This window comes from Typopeltis vanoorti, chromosome 24 (genome assembly GCF_054136105.1).
Source record: "Typopeltis vanoorti isolate ZY-2024b chromosome 24, IOZ_Tvanoo_1.0, whole genome shotgun sequence".
In the NCBI taxonomy this organism is placed as follows: domain Eukaryota; kingdom Metazoa; phylum Arthropoda; class Arachnida; order Uropygi; family Thelyphonidae; genus Typopeltis; species Typopeltis vanoorti.
The window spans coordinates 52,430,875-52,450,152 of record NC_143572.1 but is presented as its reverse complement, the minus strand read 5'-3'; the positions used below and the strand labels follow the sequence as shown (position 1 = coordinate 52,450,152).

At 35.5% G+C, this 19,278-nt stretch overlaps 1 protein-coding gene across 5 annotated transcripts in view; it reads right to left on the bottom strand.

Annotated features, from left to right (window-relative positions):
- The window catches only part of LOC150093195 (integrator complex subunit 4-like), a 220,672-nt gene that overhangs the window by 20,328 nt on the left and 181,066 nt on the right, over positions 1 to 19,278 (bottom strand). For all 5 annotated transcript variants that reach the window (XM_090413369.1, XM_090413370.1, XM_090413368.1 and 2 more), the window contains one exon: positions 6,104 to 6,288. In XM_090413369.1, coding sequence (XP_090269495.1) covers positions 6,104 to 6,288 — 185 coding nt within the window. The remainder of the gene's footprint in view (positions 1 to 6,103; positions 6,289 to 19,278) is intronic.

Below are 19,278 nucleotides of genomic sequence, written 5' to 3'. Positions count from 1 at the left end.
CAAAAAGCGCGTAAGTCGAATTCACGTAACTCGGGGTATAATTTTGTATGTAATTTATACACACAAACATACAATTCAGACCAAAGATTTATAAAAACACCTATATTTTTTAAGAAATATAATCATAATTGTAGTTTTTCATACATAAAAAAAACAAGTTATTTCGATGTCGATGGTTTCATAAAATCTAATAGATTCATCTGACGGCATAATGTCTTTTTCTTGTCACGCAAAATTTCTTCATAGCAAGCTAATGATTTTTTTATTCCTTGCTTCGTGGCTACAATTCATTCCTCGTTAGAATGTATGTCCTCCAAAATCTGTAAACCTTTCTTTTATGATTGTTCTTACTGTGGATTGCTGTAGATCAAACTTCTTTGCTAGCTCACAAATTTTCATTCCACCTTCAAAATCCTTAAAGATGTTGAGCTTTGTTTCCAAAGTCAACGTTTTTCTTTTCTTAGGGACCACGAGATCGCGGCACATTTGAGCTGTCTCTCTTCACTGCGTACCGCTTAATTAGTGATAGCCTTGGGAGATCTGTCTCTGATTGGGTACCAGTGGAGATTGAACTGCCCACTCAGTCTCCAAAAGTTAGATAGGGCTAAATGGCCTCGCCTACTCCCTATTATACGGGAATAAAAAGGCGTTAGCTGATTTTTTTTTTTTTTTTGGTTATATAATTCGCCAATAATTAAGAGAAATTCTATAACTGTATATATTCATATTTTTAAATTTCAAAATGTATAGGAAATTATAGGCATAAATGTAAACAGACTTGTTGTGAAGATTAATCTGTTATTTATCAGGACTCCAATATTGTAAGATCTTTTGTTTCGGTCTTTTAGGGCACTTTTAACTGCATCAATCGACCCATATCTCGGTCTTCCTCTGGATCTTTTTAGTGTCATCTTGTCGTCCAACACGTGTCTTGCTAACCATTCCTCTCCCATTCCATTTAAGTGATCACTCTTCTTCTTCTTCTTCTTCTCTCTTTCATCATCTATGTGGATGATGATGAGGCCAAATGAACTCTTTCCACTTCTGTCTGTCCCCAGAGAGTCCAAACAATTCTGTCCAGTTGCTTTTTGTGATTTGGTTTTCAGGTCCTCTTTTATTTTGTCTATTCATCTAATTCTGGAGGGTGCTTAAGGGTCAAAGCTGTATAACTGAGAGGAGACCTCCATATAGCCTTTAAAGGAATGCGGAGAACTGACAAGGGCTTCTAACCTAATGTCCAATCCTCACCTTCTCGTGGTGCACCCTGTTGGGTATCTATCTGGATACTGAACAAACGAGGATGGGCTGCCAATTTGGGATTTAGCCGACCAAATTGTATTCTTATTGGTTAAACCAAAATAAAAAATGATAGTACAACATGACAAAATTTCATGCCGGCTGGGAGCGCCGCCCGGTTAAACAAGGCCCTCGTTGTTTCGTGAGGGAACCAGGGCGAACAGCGAAAAGTCAGCTACTGGAACAAATCTGAAACACACCCCAACTCAACATCACCAGAGTTAAAGATCGGTACTATCAACATAACAAACCTGAATGGCAAAGAAATGGAGCTAGCCGAGGAATTAGATAAGTACCAGATCGACAAAATAGGGGTGAATGAAACAAAAAAGACAAAAATTGGTGAGATCTTTCAGAGCAATAAATACAAAATGTTATATTCAGGCAATGACAATCAAGGAAAAGAAGGAGCAGCCATAGTATTCAACACTAAATACGAGGCTAATCTTTTTGAATGGTAGGCAGTCTCAATTAGAGTGATGTGGGCAAATATCAGAATGGGGAATTGGACAATAAGACTTATTTGTGCCTATGGTCCCACAGAAGGTTCTACTAAGGTAGAAGTGGAGGAATTTTTTGAGGATTTAGAGAAAGCATCTGACACAATGAAAAAGGAAAAGTTGGTTCTTGTTGGGGATTTAAATAGCAGAGTAGGAAATGATTGTCAGACATACAAAAATATATTGGGAAAATTTGGAGAAAAGACTAATAATAATGGCAAATATCTGTTGGATTTCTGCTCAGGACATGGACTGGTTATTATTAATACCATGTTCCAACATAAAAATGTGCACAAATTCACATGGAGAGAAGAGGCAAGAAATAAGAAAAGTCTCATTGACTATGTTATTGTTGATAGTGATGTTTTCTACCTTGTGCAGGACACCAGAGTGTACAGAGGATTTGAAAGTGATCACTACTCAGTCTTGAGCAGGATAAAATTGAATTTCATATTGAAAATAATAACATGTAAGAAAGTGTTAAAGTGAATTAAAGTTGAGCATCTCTCAGATGTGAACTGTAGACTAAAATACACAAACATTATTGAAGAAAAAATGAAAGAGTTTGAGAACAGGAACCAAACTTTCAAGATTCAGTGACAAGCTTTGAAGAAAACCTTGATTGATTCAGCCAGAGAGGCAAGTGGTTAGGTTATCTGCAATGAAAGAAAAATCAGAACTCCATGGTGGATACAGGAAGTTGAAGAAGCAGTGAAGGAAAAGAAGAAAGCATATCAAACGTTCCTGACAAATAAGTCAGCTTGTGCTCTTAGAGAATACAGAGACAAATGTAAGAAAGCTAAACAGTGTGTAAAACTAGCTAAACAAAGGTCATTGGAGGACTTTGGTAAGAACATAGAAAATAAATATCAAGAAGGTGGCAAAATATTCTGGAGGTTGTTGAAGCTTAGAAATGGAGGAAAGAGTGCTGTAAAAGGAGTTAAAGATGATAAAGATGACATGAAAATGGAAGAAAAAAAGATATCCTCGAAGTATCGATACAAAATTAATAACGGAAAAAACTCATGTACAAAGATTATTTAATAGTATAATTTTCGCATGTGTGTCACAGGCATCTTCAGTACATTAAGCTCAAATTAAACAATAACTGACAATTCCAAAAAGTGCCACCTAAGTAGATGGTGTAAGATAACTAAAAAGGTCAATAACTTTCCTAAAAAAAAATCAATACAATAAAAAGTTAGGAAAGATTAGCTGATTTGTAAAGTACTATCTCCCATAAAGGGGATAGACCTAAGTCGTGTGATCTGTTTAAGTTAGGAGAATGAAGTAGAGTTTCATGTTTCTTTACAAAGGCGTTCCATGAGAAACTGACTTTTGTGAAGAACTCTTGTCTTTCTCCAATGAACCCTGTGTCTAGTGAAGATGGCATGTTCTGCAAGTCAAGACTTTTCAGGTTTAAAGTATTCAATATAAGATTGGTGTTCTTCTAGCAAAATAGAGGCAGATCTTCCCGTTTGTCCGAAATAAGATAATCCACAATAGCATGGAATCTGGTAGTCACCTGGATGATTAAGATGTGGAAGCTTGTCCTTAGGAGAAGTGAGAAAGGTGGAGATTTTTCTAAATGGTCAAAAGGCAACAAAAATATTCAGTGGTTTTAAAACTTTTGCTATACATTCACTGATGCCTTGTACATATGGGATAGTAATGCGCGTTATTTCTTCTGTGTTTGAAGAGGAAGACATATTAAAACTACCCTTCAAACACAGAAGAAATAACACGCATTACTATCCCTTATGTACAAGCCATTAGTGAATGTATAGCAAAAGTTTTAAAACCACTGAATATTTTTGTTGCCTTTCGACTGTTTAGAAAAATCTCCACCTTTCTCACTTCTCCTAAGGACAAGCTTCCATATCTTAATCATCCAGGTGTCTACCAGATTCCGTGCTATTGTGGATTATCTTATTTCGGACAAATATGAAGATCTGCCTCTATTCGGCTAGAAGAACATCAATCTTATATTGAATACTTTAAACCTGAAAAGTCTTGACTTGCAGAACATGCCATCTTCACTAGACACAGAGTTCATTGGAGAAAGACAAGAGTTCTTCACAAAAGTCAGTTTCTCATGGAACACCTTTATAAAGAAACATGTGAAACTCTACTTCATTCTCCTAATTTAAATAGATCCGACGGCTTACGTCAATCCCCTATATTATGGGAGATAGTACTTTACAAATCAGCTAATCTTTTCTAACATTTTATTGTATTGATTTTTTTTTTTTTTTTTTTTTTTTTTAAGGAAAGTTATTGACCTTTTTAGTTATCTTACACCAGCTACTTAGGTGGCGTTTTTTGGAATTATCAGTTATTGTTTAATTTCAGCTTAATGTACTGAAGATGCCTGTGACACACAGGTGAAAATTATACTATTAAATAATCTTTGTACGCGAGTTTTTTCCGTTATTAATTTTGTATCAATATGTCTACTCACGGTATACCTCTTTTAAAACATATCCTTGAAGTATGGATTAACTACTTCGAAAAATTGCTAAATGAAACAAGCAGTGATAGCATAATTGTAAAAAAACATTCAACAGGCACACAGTCAGGAATACATATTCATACTTGAAGTAGAAAAAGCCATCAAAGGCTTGAAATTTGGAAAGGCGGCAGGAGTAGATGATATTCGACCAGAAATGCTGAAGTATGATGGTATAAAAGTCTTGCAGTGGTTGCACTGCTTAGTTCTGAAGGCCTAGACAGAGGGAAAAATTTCCGATGATTGGAGAAGAGCTCTCATAGTACCCATATATAAAAAAAAAAGGAAATAAAACTGAATGTGAGAATTACAGACATATTTCCCTACTGAGTGTTCCTGGCAAGATCTATGCAAGTATACTTGAGAAACGGTTGAGAAGAATTGTAGAAGAAAAGCTTGGTGAAGAACAAGCTGGATTCCAGCCAAACAGAGGCTGTCAGGATCAGATTTTCACTTTACGACAAATAGTGGAGAAATCACGGGTTTTGTAGACCTGGAAAAGGCATATGATAAGGTGCCAAGAGAGAAGCTATTCAATACACTACAATTATTATAGGTGTCAATTGGGCATTATATCAAGCAAATCTTAGTCTTTATTTGAGTTGTAAGTTAGCGGTTAGAAATGATGGACGTACAGGAAGATGGTTTAATGTTAAATCTGGTGTGAGACAAGGATGTACATTATCCTCTCTGTTATTTATTATCTATATGAATCACATTATGAAGGTAAGTGGTATTAAACATGATATCAAAATTGGATGTTAATGTCAGCTCTTTGCTTTATGCAGACGATGTTATACTTTCAAAAGACAAAGACAATGAAAATAGGCAGAATCGTTGTAAATGTCAACTGCAACGGAGAACCTGTGGAACAAGTAAAACATATCAGCTACTTAGGCACGATTTTTAGTGAAGATGGTAAATTAAATATGGAAATAGACAACGGAATCAATAAAGCTGGTATAGTAGGAAGTCAACTGAATAAATTCATATGGAATAAGAGAAATTAGTCAGAACACTAAATTAGCTGTATACAAGACAGTGTTCAAACCAGTTTTAACTTATGGATCTGAGAGCTGGGTCAGAAGTAAAACACTTGACCAAAGACTAGAGATCGCAGATATGAGTCCTGAGAAAGATTAGAGGCGTGAACAGATGGCATCAATGGCAATATCATATTAAAAACGAGGATATTAGGAAAGAACTTGACATTGTCAGCATCCAGGAATGCGTTAGCAGAGCTAATCTCAGGTGGTATGGTCATTTAAACAGAATGGCGAGGAAAGATTGTCAAAACAAGTGTTCTCTGCCAGGTTGGTAGGAAAACGACCTAGAGGAAGACCAAGATATAGGTGGATTGATACGGTAAAAAGTGCCTTGGATGACAGAAATATAAGATCTGATAATATTGGAGTCTTGACAAGTAACAGACTAATCTGGAGGAAAATTGTTGATAGGAAGTTAATAATGATGTAATTTTTTCATGTAGTACTATCATATCCTGTACACCCCTTGAGGGTACATAGCAGGAATTTGATGATGATGATCTGATTCTGGGCTGCCCTTTGGATCTTTTACGTTCCATCATTGTGTTCAGGGCTTCAGTTGGTAATCTTTCTGTTCCCATTCTAGTCACATGGCCCACTGCAGTCTTGTTTCTTGAATTTTGTCTAATTAAGTGATCATACCTCAGATTAACTCTGCTTACACATTCTTAAATGATAACATAAATGATAAAAACGTTGACATAATACATCAAATCTTTACGCACGCACACACACAAAATTATAAATCTTACCTATGCAGGGTTTCAACTTGGTCTAGAAAGGCTTCACATAAACCAAGGGCAGAAGTATTACTTCCACGAATTACAACTAGAAGTTGTAATGAGAGAACTCGCAATTTTAACTGCTTCAAACATGCAACCTCTTCTGGTGTTAATCCTAAGAACTGATGACTCAAACAAAATGACAACTGAAGTAACTGAAATGATAAATTAATTTCACCTCAAATTTCTGCAATAAATGTTTGACGTGCATGTACGCAGACATTTATCGATGTAAAAAAAAAGTAATGTTTACTGAAATGTAGGAATAAATTTTATCACAACAAATCTTAAAATAAATTCTTTCTAAAGAGTTCAAAATTATCTTGCATTTTCTATAAACTATTCTAGTCAAAAGTTCATTCACATTAGTTGGTGGAGAAGGAAAAAATATATATAATACGATCTTTAATAAAGTTCCAGTATGATCTCCATTTGAAAAATTAAAAAAATATAAAAACTAAATGCAATTATTTAGTAAGACCTATAAATAGTGAACTGACATTGACACAATTGATTAATAAGGACATATTATTTTGTACTTTCAAGGCCATGTGTAGGCAACATTTCATATTAGTAACTGATTACAGACTTGAGGAAGCTCTGTTTGGTTAAAAGCAAAGAGTATAATCAAAAAACATTTGGAATGGAAGTTTAGGTACAAACTACATTTACTAAATTAATCTGGAGAATTGATGAACTTACTAAATGTTAAGAAAGAGCCAAACTATTACACCCCCCCCCTTTCACCTCAGCAAATAAAACTGGATGAAACTGGTATTTTGAGACACCAAACAAAAGCAAGGTTACTTCTAGTCTGTTGTACATATGATGTACATTCTATATGGATTTTCAGCCTTAGATACTAATACTGACATGTTTCATTTTTCCAAATGTGGAAAGTAATTTTGTTATTTATTTACTAGAATACTACGCAATGATTGCCACTCTCTCCCAACACCCTTTTTAACTTTTCCAGTGCAGTTCTCCTTCCAAGTATGCTGTAAAATTCAGATTCCCCTCTTAACTTAGACTATGATCTAGCATAAGTTTTCTTTCCTCCAGAATGTCCTAATGACTCATGTTTTATGGTACCATAATATTGCCATAACATCACTCTCTGGCGAAGGTCAAAGATGCACAAAACATAACCACTTTCTCAATCAACTACCAACCATGCCTTCTAATGGTATGACCTGTCGCCATGAAAGGGGCTATGTAATAGAGTATTGCTGGTATAAACATAACATCTTAAGTTGGAGGAAATGCCAACTATATACTCTATTTCTCCTAGGGATATAAATTTGGAAAAGGCAAGTCCAGAGACCTTAAGGTAGCAAGTAACCATGCCACGCCACTGAATTACCCAATGCCAGTCTAACAACCTGACATGGGGATGTTTTACTTTAGTTTTAAGCTCATAAAGAAGAACATTTTCATATGGACTCTTTGAAAACTGACCCTGAAATGAAGATAGCAAAATGAAATTGGCAATTGAATATTATGACCTGGAATGTAGGAATAACAGCTTATAAAGAGGTTAACTTACATAAAACATTAAATACAGGACGATTTAAGATTGCAATAATTACTGAAACAAAAAATAAGTCAAAAGGAATCATGGAAACTGAGAACTTTAATATATAGTGGAGTCAGTAGATATCAAAATGCCTTTGTGTGCTTTATGATTTGGTTTCATAAATCTATTTCAAAACTGAATTACTACAAATACTGAAATAAAATGAAAGAATAATTTAAAAAAATAAACAAAGGCTACTTAACAATAACTGGATTATATGCTCCAGAAGAGAAAAGAGAAAATTATAGCATTGAATTCTATGAACAATTACAAACATATATAAGAAATAAAAACAACTATTGTCAGACTGGTTGGCTGAGTGGTTAGTGCATTCCACTCTCCAACCAACAGGTTCGAATCCCACTGTGGAGAAGGATGTTTATTATTGTCTTTATATGGGAGATGAATTTCATCGCCTAGTGTGTTAAGGCTTAGTTGCTGGGAGGACATCATGTTAGAGGTGTTTAATGGAGTATTAACAGCACTAAGAAAGGATTTAAAACTATTTTAATTCTTCCAAGATCTGAAGTCTATATAGACAAGATGTCTATACAGACTCCTTGAAGATGTCTATATAGACATCTTCAAGGAGTAACAAACACTTGTAACCCATACACACAAAGGCAACACAGCAATAAATGAAACATGTGGATCTGACCCTACAAGTCAGATCCATGTGTTTTTTTCTTAAAGTAATGAATCCTTTCTATAAACATAAAGATATATATATATATATACACACACATAACTTTACTTTGTCAAAAAGAGAATAAAAATCAATTATAGATTATTTTAAATGAAAAAACAAAACAAAAATTTTCTTTAGATGTTCAAGTGCACAGAGGCTATGAAATATGCACTGATCACTTCATTACTAAGATTACCACCTAAACAGCTACGATTAATGAAGGAGGAGGAAACATATACACAGTGGTGTCCAAAATCTAATGATGAACTACATCTTTACCTGTATATAAAAATATTTTCATGACAAGCCAAATGTGGACATAAATTTATTGCCAGCATACTAATAAATTATAGAACGCAAAACGTAAGTTATAAATTTCGTATAAATTAAACTGCAATCTTTGGCAAAATTTACAAATTTCCTAAGGACATAAGTAAGGAATTAATGTACAGTGCTTATGGAAAACTATGAGAAGAGACATTTCAGTATGGAATGCGTTCACCCCGAACTGCAATGCAGCTTTCACAATATTGTACAATGTTAGCAAAAGTGATTCAGGAGTTCTTGAGGCAAACTGGCACACTCCTCCTTAAGAGCAAGAATAAGGCCTTTTGTGGATAAAGGAATGTAGACTACAGGGCTTCAGACACATAGACCTACTTGTCATAGATGTTATGGATATTTGAACAAACTTGCCAGTTTGTTCAGATATTCATGTACATGTGCTTGAATGGAGCCAACTTGCAAACTAACCTGCTTTGGTGCATCAATTACATTTTGCTGTTATAACCAAAAATTTGTCTCCATGTTCCATGGTAGAGTGCTGGCAACCTCTTAACAAAGATCTGGAACACATTTGATTGGCTTGAAACCCTGCCCAGAGCCTGGATATGCGAGATTCCAAACTCTTTGTCAATATCACTAAGGAGGCGATGGAGAGGATTCAGAGGTGAGTGACCAAGACGGTAAATGGCCTGCGGAATGTTCCCTATGAGGATAGACCGAAGGTGTGTGGATTGCAGAAGTTGATTGATAGGAGAAAAGGAGGGGATGTGATAGAAACATTTAAGTTGCTTAAAGGATTTTAGAGGATATATACAGGGGAAATGTTTCAGCACTTGGCTAGAGTGACCAGAAAAAGGGGTTATCCCTGGAAGTTGAATAAAGGTGTGGTCAGTAGGGGTGTGATGACTAGTTTTTTTTTTACTTGGAGTGGTGAATGAGTGGAATGGGTTGCCACAGTCAATTGTGAGTGCTTTGTCTGTTAATGGGTTCAAAGAGAGGTATGATAGATTGTGTGGATAGATTGGATCTTCTCCCACAATGAGTCTTCGGACTCCATGGAGGTGCCCGTATAATAATAATAATGTCACTAATTCTGTGGCTTCTTCAAGCTTTTTAACAATTTTTCCCTACATAAAATCATCTAGATCATGGGTGTCCAACCTTTTGGCTTGCCTGGGCCACATTGAGTGAAGAGAATTGTCTTGGGCTGCATATAAAATGTATAATATAGTTAATGTATATAAGTAACAAAACTTCCTTTATTTTTTAAAATTTATTATAACATTAAAAAAAGAGGGCAGCATAAACACAAAATTAGTGAGATATCTGGCCTTGTTTACGTGAAATCAATGTCTGGTTTGATGGAAGTGGTTGCAATTTGTAGTGAGTTCTCAAGGTTCTCATCAGAAATTTTTGATCTAACTCTGCTCTTCTGCTTCATTCTTGAAAATAGTTGTTCACAAATGTAGGTGCTACCAAAAAGTGATGACATGAGTAAAGCGTGATTATGAAGCAAAGGATATTTTTCTCTGAGAAGATAGGTCTTATAAAAATCTAGTAAAGAGACATGATCAAATTTTTATTCGAGTTGAATATCTGATTGCAACTCTATACATTCCCTTCGAAAAGTCAAAGGTAATATATTTATGTCGAACTGAAAATGGAGTTGCAAATATATAAAAAATTCATAATTTTTTCTGAAATCTTGAAACCAATTCTTAAATTCCTGTATCAAAACAGAAAGAAAGACAACATATTTTTCGCATCACATAATAATGTTAAAAGTTTAAGAACTTATGGGGCCACAGGTTGGACACCTCTGATATAAATGATGCCTTTGAGGCATTACAAGACATCCAAGTTTGAAATTTTATTTCTTCACAAAAATGAGCTTCCTTCAAACACAATTCGCTTGGTGCAGCCTTTTGCCTTTTATCCTGTTGAGTGCTACCATGTGACCCCCCCTTTACATGCGATTCAAAAAATTTTAACATGTATTCGCTTTCTACTTGAAATCGTCATCATAATCAACTTTCTGATATATACCCTCGTGGGGGGACACGCACACACACGATCTTATTATAGTAATATATGAAAAGTCACATCATTACTAACTTCCTATGAACAATTTTCCTCAAGATTAGCTGTTATCTGTCAACATTCCAATATTATCAGATCTAATATTTCTGTCTTCTAAAGCACTTTTTACTGTATCAATCCACCTACATCTTGGTCTTTTTCCTGCCATCGAACACTTGTTTAGCTAATCTTTGCTCTTCCATTCTGTTCAAGTGGCCATATCAGCTGATATTAATTCTGCAGACACATTCCTGAATTCTAACAATATCAAGTTCTTTCCTAATATCCTCATTTTTAATATGATACGGCCATTGATGCCATCTGTTCAATCCTCTATTCTTTCTCAGAATTCTTATATCTGTGATTGCCAGTCTTTGATCAAGAGCTCTATTTCTAACCAAGCTCTCAGATTCATAAGTTGAAATTGGTTTGAACACTGTCTTGTATACAGCTAGTTTAGTGTTTTGACTAATCTCTCTTTTATTCCATATAAATTTATTCAGTTGACTTCCTACCATACCAGCTTTGCGAATTCTGCTGTCTATTTCCAAATTTAATTTTCCATCTTCACTAAAAATTCTGCCTAAATAGCTGAGGTTTTACTTGTTCTCTAAGTTCTCCATCAGGATGCAGTTGATGTTTTCAATGTTTCTGCCTATTTTCACTGTCTTTGTCTTTTTTTTTGTATTGATTTTCATATCAAATTAATTATAACAGTTATTGAATTTGGTAAAGGTATAATGCACTTGTTCTGGATTTATTTAGGATTATAACAGGATAGACAGAATAGGAGAGGAGGGGGGGGCATTGCTAATGATATTGGATGACTTGAATTCAGTCAGTGTTGTACTAATAACAGTATTTCATAAGGGAGTGAATTTGAACCATCTGGTGTTAGGTTATATCTAACAAGATCAATTACATAGTGGGGAATTGTTAGTGAAGAAATACATCATCAAATAGAGACAATAGGCACAAAAAGAGTAATCATAATGGAAGACTAATTATCAAAATATTGATTGGATAGCAGTAAAATCTCATGAAAAGAATGAAACTGAATTTCTTAAGCTGTTGCGAAACAATATCTTTAGGCAGCATGCGACGGAAGGAACTCAAGGTCAAAGAGTGTTAGATTTGATTATAGTGTCAGAGGGTGTTTCAGTTAGAGACAACTATTCTGCCTCCAGTTGGTAACAGTGATCATGCAGTACTCACTTAGGTAGTGACTAAGTTTATGAATGTTCCATTCAGAAAAGGTTACATGCTGAACTACAAAGCAGGAAATCATGATCAACTATACTGAGTTCAGCAGAATGGTATCAGTTGCTGGATGGGAAGAATATCGACAGTGCATGGGAAGCATTTAAAAAATACTTAAATAATGCAACACCAAAATATGTCCCAAGAATTCAAAGAATAAATAGGGTATGAGTCAAATAGATGTGTAATCTTATTAAGCAAAAGATTTGTAAGAAATGTAAGATGTGCAAAGAATACCGTGTGCATAAGGATGATGTCTGCTATGAAAATTATAAGCAGCAGGCCAGAAGAGTTACATGTGTGGTATGGAAAGCTAAGTATGAGTATGAAAGAAACTGGCTCTGCAAGCTAAAGACAACCTGCAAGAATTCTATCAATATGCTGCAAGTAAAATGTAGATGATTAGTAGTAGAGGTTCGGTGTAGTGGTTGAGACGGAGAGTTGTACAGTAGGTGTCCTCCCACGATGAGTTTTTGGACTCCTTGGAGGTGTCACGAATAATAATAATAATAATAAAAGAAAGAATAACTCTTCTGAATGCAGATGGTGTGAGGGTGACAGATGCAGACAAGGTTATTCAACTAATGAGTGCCCATTTTGCCAGAAGCTATCAACCTGGTGTATGCAACATTGAGTTCACCACTAACTCTTTAATGAATGAAGAAACTCAGATGTATGAAGAGGAGGTATTAGAGCTGTTGCCTAAACTGAATAATAATTCAGCAATAGGGACTGATGGGATATCAGAATGGGCTAAAAGATAGCTCAGCTGAACTGGCTATTCCTTTGACCAGGCTATATAATATGAGTGTCAGAAAAGGGAAGATTCTGCAGGAATGGAAAGAATGCATGTTAATCCCATTGCACAAGGGTGTTGCAAAGATCGATGTATCCCATTAGTGTGAACAATCAGAATATCAGGAGTGGTGGTGAAAATTCTGAAAAAATTCATTCAGGCATGAATTCAGAAATGGGCTGACAGTGAATCTCAACTTTTCAACGAACAGCATGGGTTTACTAAGGGAAAGCCATAGAATGCAAGCATTACAGAACGCAAGCAAGTTTAGCAACTTTACATTCTATAATAATGTTACCATTGAACTACACAAGGGGAATGAATACACCATGATACTTTTGTATTCTGCTAAGGCTTTTGAGAGAATACAGCATGAAGACTGTTGCATAAATTGGAATCAAAAGTGATATAATGGGAATGTGAGTCTGCAAAATTTAATGTAAGTAGTGGTGCACCACAAGGATCAGTCCTTGGTCCACTGTTATTCACAATCTGTACATTAATGATACTGGGAAGGATTTGACAGGCGACATACAACAATTTGCTGATGATGTAAAGATAAGTAGGGTAATCAGGAATGCTGCTGATATGCAGTATTTGCAGAATGATTTGAATAGGCTGGAATTCTGGGCATGGGAAAATGGATATCAGTTCAATGTAAAGTCATGAGCTTTGGATTAGATATCCAATTTCGTATTATATTGGTGGGATTATGCTGAAATAAACTGATCAGGCTAGGGATCTTGGAGTGTTAATAGATAGCAAGTTTAAGCCTCCGTCGTTTTCGCCAAGGAACCAGGGCAAACAGCGAAAAGTCAGCTAATAGAACAAATCTGAAAACAAACCCCAACTCAACGTCACCAGAGTTAAAGATCGGTACTATCAACGTAAGAAGCCTGAATGGCAAAGAAATGAAGCTAGCTGAGGAATTAGATAAGTACCAGATCGACATAATAGGGGTGACTGAAACAAAAAAGACCAAAACTGGTGAGATCTTTCAGAGCAATAAATACAAAATGTTATATTCAGGCAATGACAATCAAGGAAAAGAAGGAGTAGCCATAGTATTCAACACAAAATACGATGCTAATCTTCTTGAATGGCAGGCAGTCTCAAGTAGAGTGATGTGAGAAAATATCAGAATGGGGAACTGGACAACGAGACTTATTTGTGCCTATGGTCCCACAGAAGGTTCTACTAAGATAGAAGTGGAGGAAATTTTTGAGGCTTTAGAAAAAGCAACTGACACAATGAAAAAGGAAAAGTTGATCCTTGTTGAGGATCTAAAGAGTAGAGTAGGAAATCATTGTGAGACATACAAAAATATAGTGGGAAAATTTGGAGAAAAGAGCAAAGCTAATAATAATGGCAAATATCTGTTGGATTTCTGCTCAGGAGATGGACTGGTCACCATGTTCCAACATAAAAATGTGCACAAATTCACATGGAGAGAAGAGGCTAGGAATAAGAAAAGTCTCATTGACTATGTTATTGTTGCTAGTGATGTTTTCTCCCTGGTGCAGGACACCAGAGTGTACAGAGGATTTGAAATTAGAAGTGATCACTATTTAGTCTTGAGCAGGAAAAAATTGAATTTCATATTGAAAAGAATAACATGTAAGTTTTAAAGCGAATAAAGGTTGAGCAGCTCTCAGATGTGAACTGTAGACAAAAAAATACACAAAGATTATTGAAGAAAAAATGAAAGAGTTTGAGAACAGGAATCAAACCTTGGAGATTCAGTGGCAAACTCTGAAGAAAACATTGATTGATTCTGCAAGAGAGGCATGTGGTGAGGTTGCCTGCAAGGATAAAAAAATCAGAACTCCCTGGTGGACACAGGAAGTTAAAGAGGCAGTGAAGGAAAAGAAGAAAGCATATCAAAAGTTCCTGTCAAATAAGTCAGCTTGTGCTTTTAGAGAATATAGAGACAAATGCAAGAATGCTAAACACTGTGTAAAACTAGCTAAACAAAACTCATGGGAGGACTTTGGCGAGAATATAGAAAATAAATATCAAGAAGTGGCAAAATATTCTGGAGGTTGTTGAAGAAGCTTAGAAATGGAGGAAAGAGTGCTGTAAAAGGAGTTAGAGATGATAAAGGTGACATGAAAACGGAGAAAAGATATCCTTGAGGTATGGAGTAATTACTATGAAAAATTGCTAAATGAAACAAGCAGTGATGATAGCACAGTGGTAGAAAACACTGACCAGGCATGCAGTCAGGAATACATATCCATACTTGAAGTAGATGATATTCAACCAGAAATGCTGAAGTATGGTGGTATAAGAGTCTTACAGTGGCTCCAATGCATAGTTCAGAAAGCCTGGACAGAGGGACGAATTCCCGATGATTGGAGTAGAGCTCTCATAGTACCAATATATAAAAAGGGAAATAAAACTGAATGTGAGAATTACAGAAGTATTTCCATATTGAGTGTTCCTGGCAAGATCTATGCAAGTATACTTGAGAAACGGTTGAGAAGAATTGTGGAAGAAAAGCTTGGTGAAGAACAAGCTGGATTCAGGCCAAATGGAGGCTGTCAGGATCAGATCTTCACTTTACGATAAATAGTCGAGAAAGCATGGGAATATAACAAAGATCTGTATTTAAGTTTTGTCGATTTGGAAAAGGCATATGACAAGGTGCCAAGAGAGAAGCTATTCAATACGCTACAGTTATATGGTGTCAATGGGGTATTATATCAAGCAATACTCAGTGTTTATTTGAGTTGTAAGTCAGCAGTTCGAATTGAAGAAAGTACAGGAAGATGGTTTAATGTTAAATCTGGTGCGAGACAAGGATGTACATTATCCCCTCTGTTGTTCATTATCTATATGGATCACATCATGAAGGAAAGTGGTATTAAACATGATATCAAAATTGGAGATATCAGCTCTTTGCTTTATGCAGATGATGTTATACTTCTAAATAAATCTGCTACAAGTCTGCAAGATTCTCTGACTAAATTGAATAGCCTTGTAATAGATATTGTATGAAGGTCAGCAATAAAAAGACAAAGACAATGAAAATAGGCAGAATCATTGAAAATATCAACTGTGTTGTGAATGGAGAACCTGAGGAACAAGTAAAACATTTCAGCTACTACTTGTGCATGATTTTTAGTGAAGATGGTAAATTAAATATGGAAACAGACAACAGAATCAACAAAGCTGGTATGGTAGGAAGTCAGTTGAATAAATTCATATGGAATAAGAAAGAAATTAGTCGGAACACTAAATTAGCTGTATACAAGACAGTGTTCAAACCAGTTTTAAATTATGGATCTGAGTCAGAAGTAAAACACTTGACCAAAGACTAGAGACTGCAGACATGATAGTCCTGAGAAAGATTACAGGTGTGAACAGATGGCATCAATGGCAATATCATATTAAAAACGAGGATCTTAGGAAAGAACTTGACATTGTCAGCATCCAGGAATGCGTTAGCAGAGCTAATCTCAGGTGGTATGGTCACTTAAACAGAATGGACGAGGAAAGATTAGCAAAACAAGTGTTCTCTGCCAGGTTGGCAGCAAAACGACCCAGAAGAAGACCACGATATAGTTGGATTGATGCGGTACAAAGTGCTTTAGACGACAGAAATATAAGATCTGATAATATTGGAGTCTTGACAAGTAACAGACTGATTTGGAGGAAAATTGTAGATAGGAAGTTAGTAATGATGTAATTTTTTTCATGTAGTACTATCATATCCTGTACACCCCTTGAAGGTACATGACAGGAATTTGATGATGATGAGATAATTGCAATGCTGAAATGAACCAATCACATATAAAGATAAGGATATCATTTTGCCTTTTTAAAAGGCTTTGATAAGGTCTCTCTTGGAGTATTATATGCAGGTCTGGTTTTAATTCAGGTTCACAATAGAAACCTTTAATCCAGGTTTCTCTTGTGATTCTGATATATTGGAGTGAGAGAGAGTGAAGGAGAGTGTTAAAAATATGAGGATTATGGAATACTGCTTATGAACACATTGAAAATTTGTAGACTGCAGACACTAGCAAACAGGAGAAATAGGAGTGATATGATTAAGACACTTCTGAAAGTGTCATACAGGATTTCAGTTGAATTTTTTATGTTATGGAGGGTAGGGAAAGGACTAAAGGATATCCTTGGAAGCTGAGAATGAATGCTGCAAAAAAGAGAGTGAGGGCTAGATTTTTCTTTCACAGGGTGGTGTGTGATTGGAATGGATTGCCATTGGATGTTGAGTGTGCAAGCAGTGTGAATGAATTAAGAATAAGTATGTGTCCTCCCTCGATGAGTCCCAAACTCCCTGGAGGTCTCTCTAATAATAATAATAATAGCAACAACAACATCACCTACATAAAGTAAAGAGCTGAGATTAATATCTCCTATTTTGATATCAGGTTTAATACCAATTTCCTTCATAATGTGATCTATATAGAGGATGAATAACAGTGGAGATAATGTACATCCTTGTTGCACACCTGACTTAATATGAAATGATCTTCCTATACTTCCTTCAATTCTAATTGCTGATTTACAACTTAAATAGAAACTATGTATTACTAGATATCTCATTAGTGTATCATCTTCTATCTAAGAGGTTGGCTATCATGATGTGACTCAGGGTTAACTACGGACATAACAACGTGGTGAGGACTCTATCTCTTCCACATATTGTCACATGTATTCATAGCTGTAAATCTGTGTGTTCACGGGGCTGGTTTGCCTGTTCAGAGTGACAAAAAAACTCTCTACTTCTGTATGAGACTGGCTAACTCACCTTTACTCAAAAGAGACCAGATAAAGGTTCCTCACATCATGGAAAAGAATCGAACCCAGGTCTTTCTGACCAAAGAGCTTTGTTTATACTGACTGAGCAAGAGGCTCTAAATGTCCCATTTACACCATATAAGCGGAGCATTTTGAACAGCTTTCCTCTTGGCACCTTCCATATGCCTTTTTCAGATCTACAAAACTTAAATACAGATCCTTGTTATATTCCCATGATTTCTCAACTATTTGTCTTAAAGTGAAAATCTGGTCCTCACAACCACTGTTTGGCCTCAACCCAGCTTGTTCTCAAAGCTTCTTCCTCGACAATTTTTTTTAGCCATTGCTCAAGAATACTTGCATAAATCTTACCAGGAACACTCAGCAGAGAAATTCCTTTGTAATTCTCACATTCTGCTTTATTCCCTTTTTTTATAAATGGATACTATGAGTGCTCTATTTCAATCATCCGGAACTTGACCCTCTGACCAGGGCTTCTGAATTATGCAGTGTAGCCACTGTAAAACTTTTACGCCCCCATATTTGCATTTCTGTCAAATATCATATACTCTAGCTGTCTTTCACATTTCGTGTTTGTCAGCTTTTTCTATTCAAGTACTGATATATTCATTCAGGTTCAAAGTTATATCGTGAGTGGTCGGTGTAATTTAGTGTTTATGTAAAATTGGTGATTTTTATACGTTTTGTTGTGTTTTTTCCTTAGAAAATTAGAGTTCTATAGTATATTAGAGTAGATTTTCATGTTTTTTAGAGCATTTAGTGTCTTTATAACATATTTTTATTGTAATATTTTAATATTCAATATAGGTGTAAAATTGCTCCAAAAACCCAAAGAAATGAAATGCTAACAAGAACAGCAAAGTAGTGAAAAAGAAAGTTTCCTCCACTAAAGACGATATTAAGAACATATTGAAAATAATTTAACCTCTGAGATCATTAGGCTAAAGCAGAGTATTGGACAGATGATGAGGGAACTACAGAAAGTCAGGTGGTGTTTAGAGAAACACAGGGAGAATAAAAAAGTTCAACAGCAAAATGGAAAACAAAGCACGGAATCCAGTAAGTTAGTGTGTAATAACAAAAATCTGGTAAGTGAAGTTGATTATAAAAGAAGGATGTTATTTGGTATGGTGACTCTACTCCACTACTCCTGAGATAACAACACTTGTGCAATGGTTATCACCATACATTCTTTCAACATCTGTGGGATCATTACAGATACTAAGAAATTTTATACTTGGTTTTAATCCTTTTCCCAAGGAAGCAAAACAATTTTATTGGGAAAGATTTGACAGGCAATATGCTGATATAGCACTTGTAGAATGATTTGAATAGGATGGAATTGTGGAATGTGAAAATGATAGTCATTTCAATGCTAATAAATACACTTTAGTGTAATTATATATCTAATGTCATATTATATTGGCAGGATTATGCTTGAAGAAACTGATGAGGCTAGGGATCTTGGAGTTTTAGTAGACAGGAAGTTGAAGTTTAAGGGTCATATAGCAAAAAATGTAAATACAACTCAGAGAATAATGGCAATGCTGAAGCGAACCTTAACATGTAAAGATAAGGAAGTCATTTTGCTTCTTTACAAGGTCTTGATAAGATCTCACTTGGACTTTATGCAGAGGACTGGTCTCCTGGTTTCTGTGGTGATTCTGATAGTG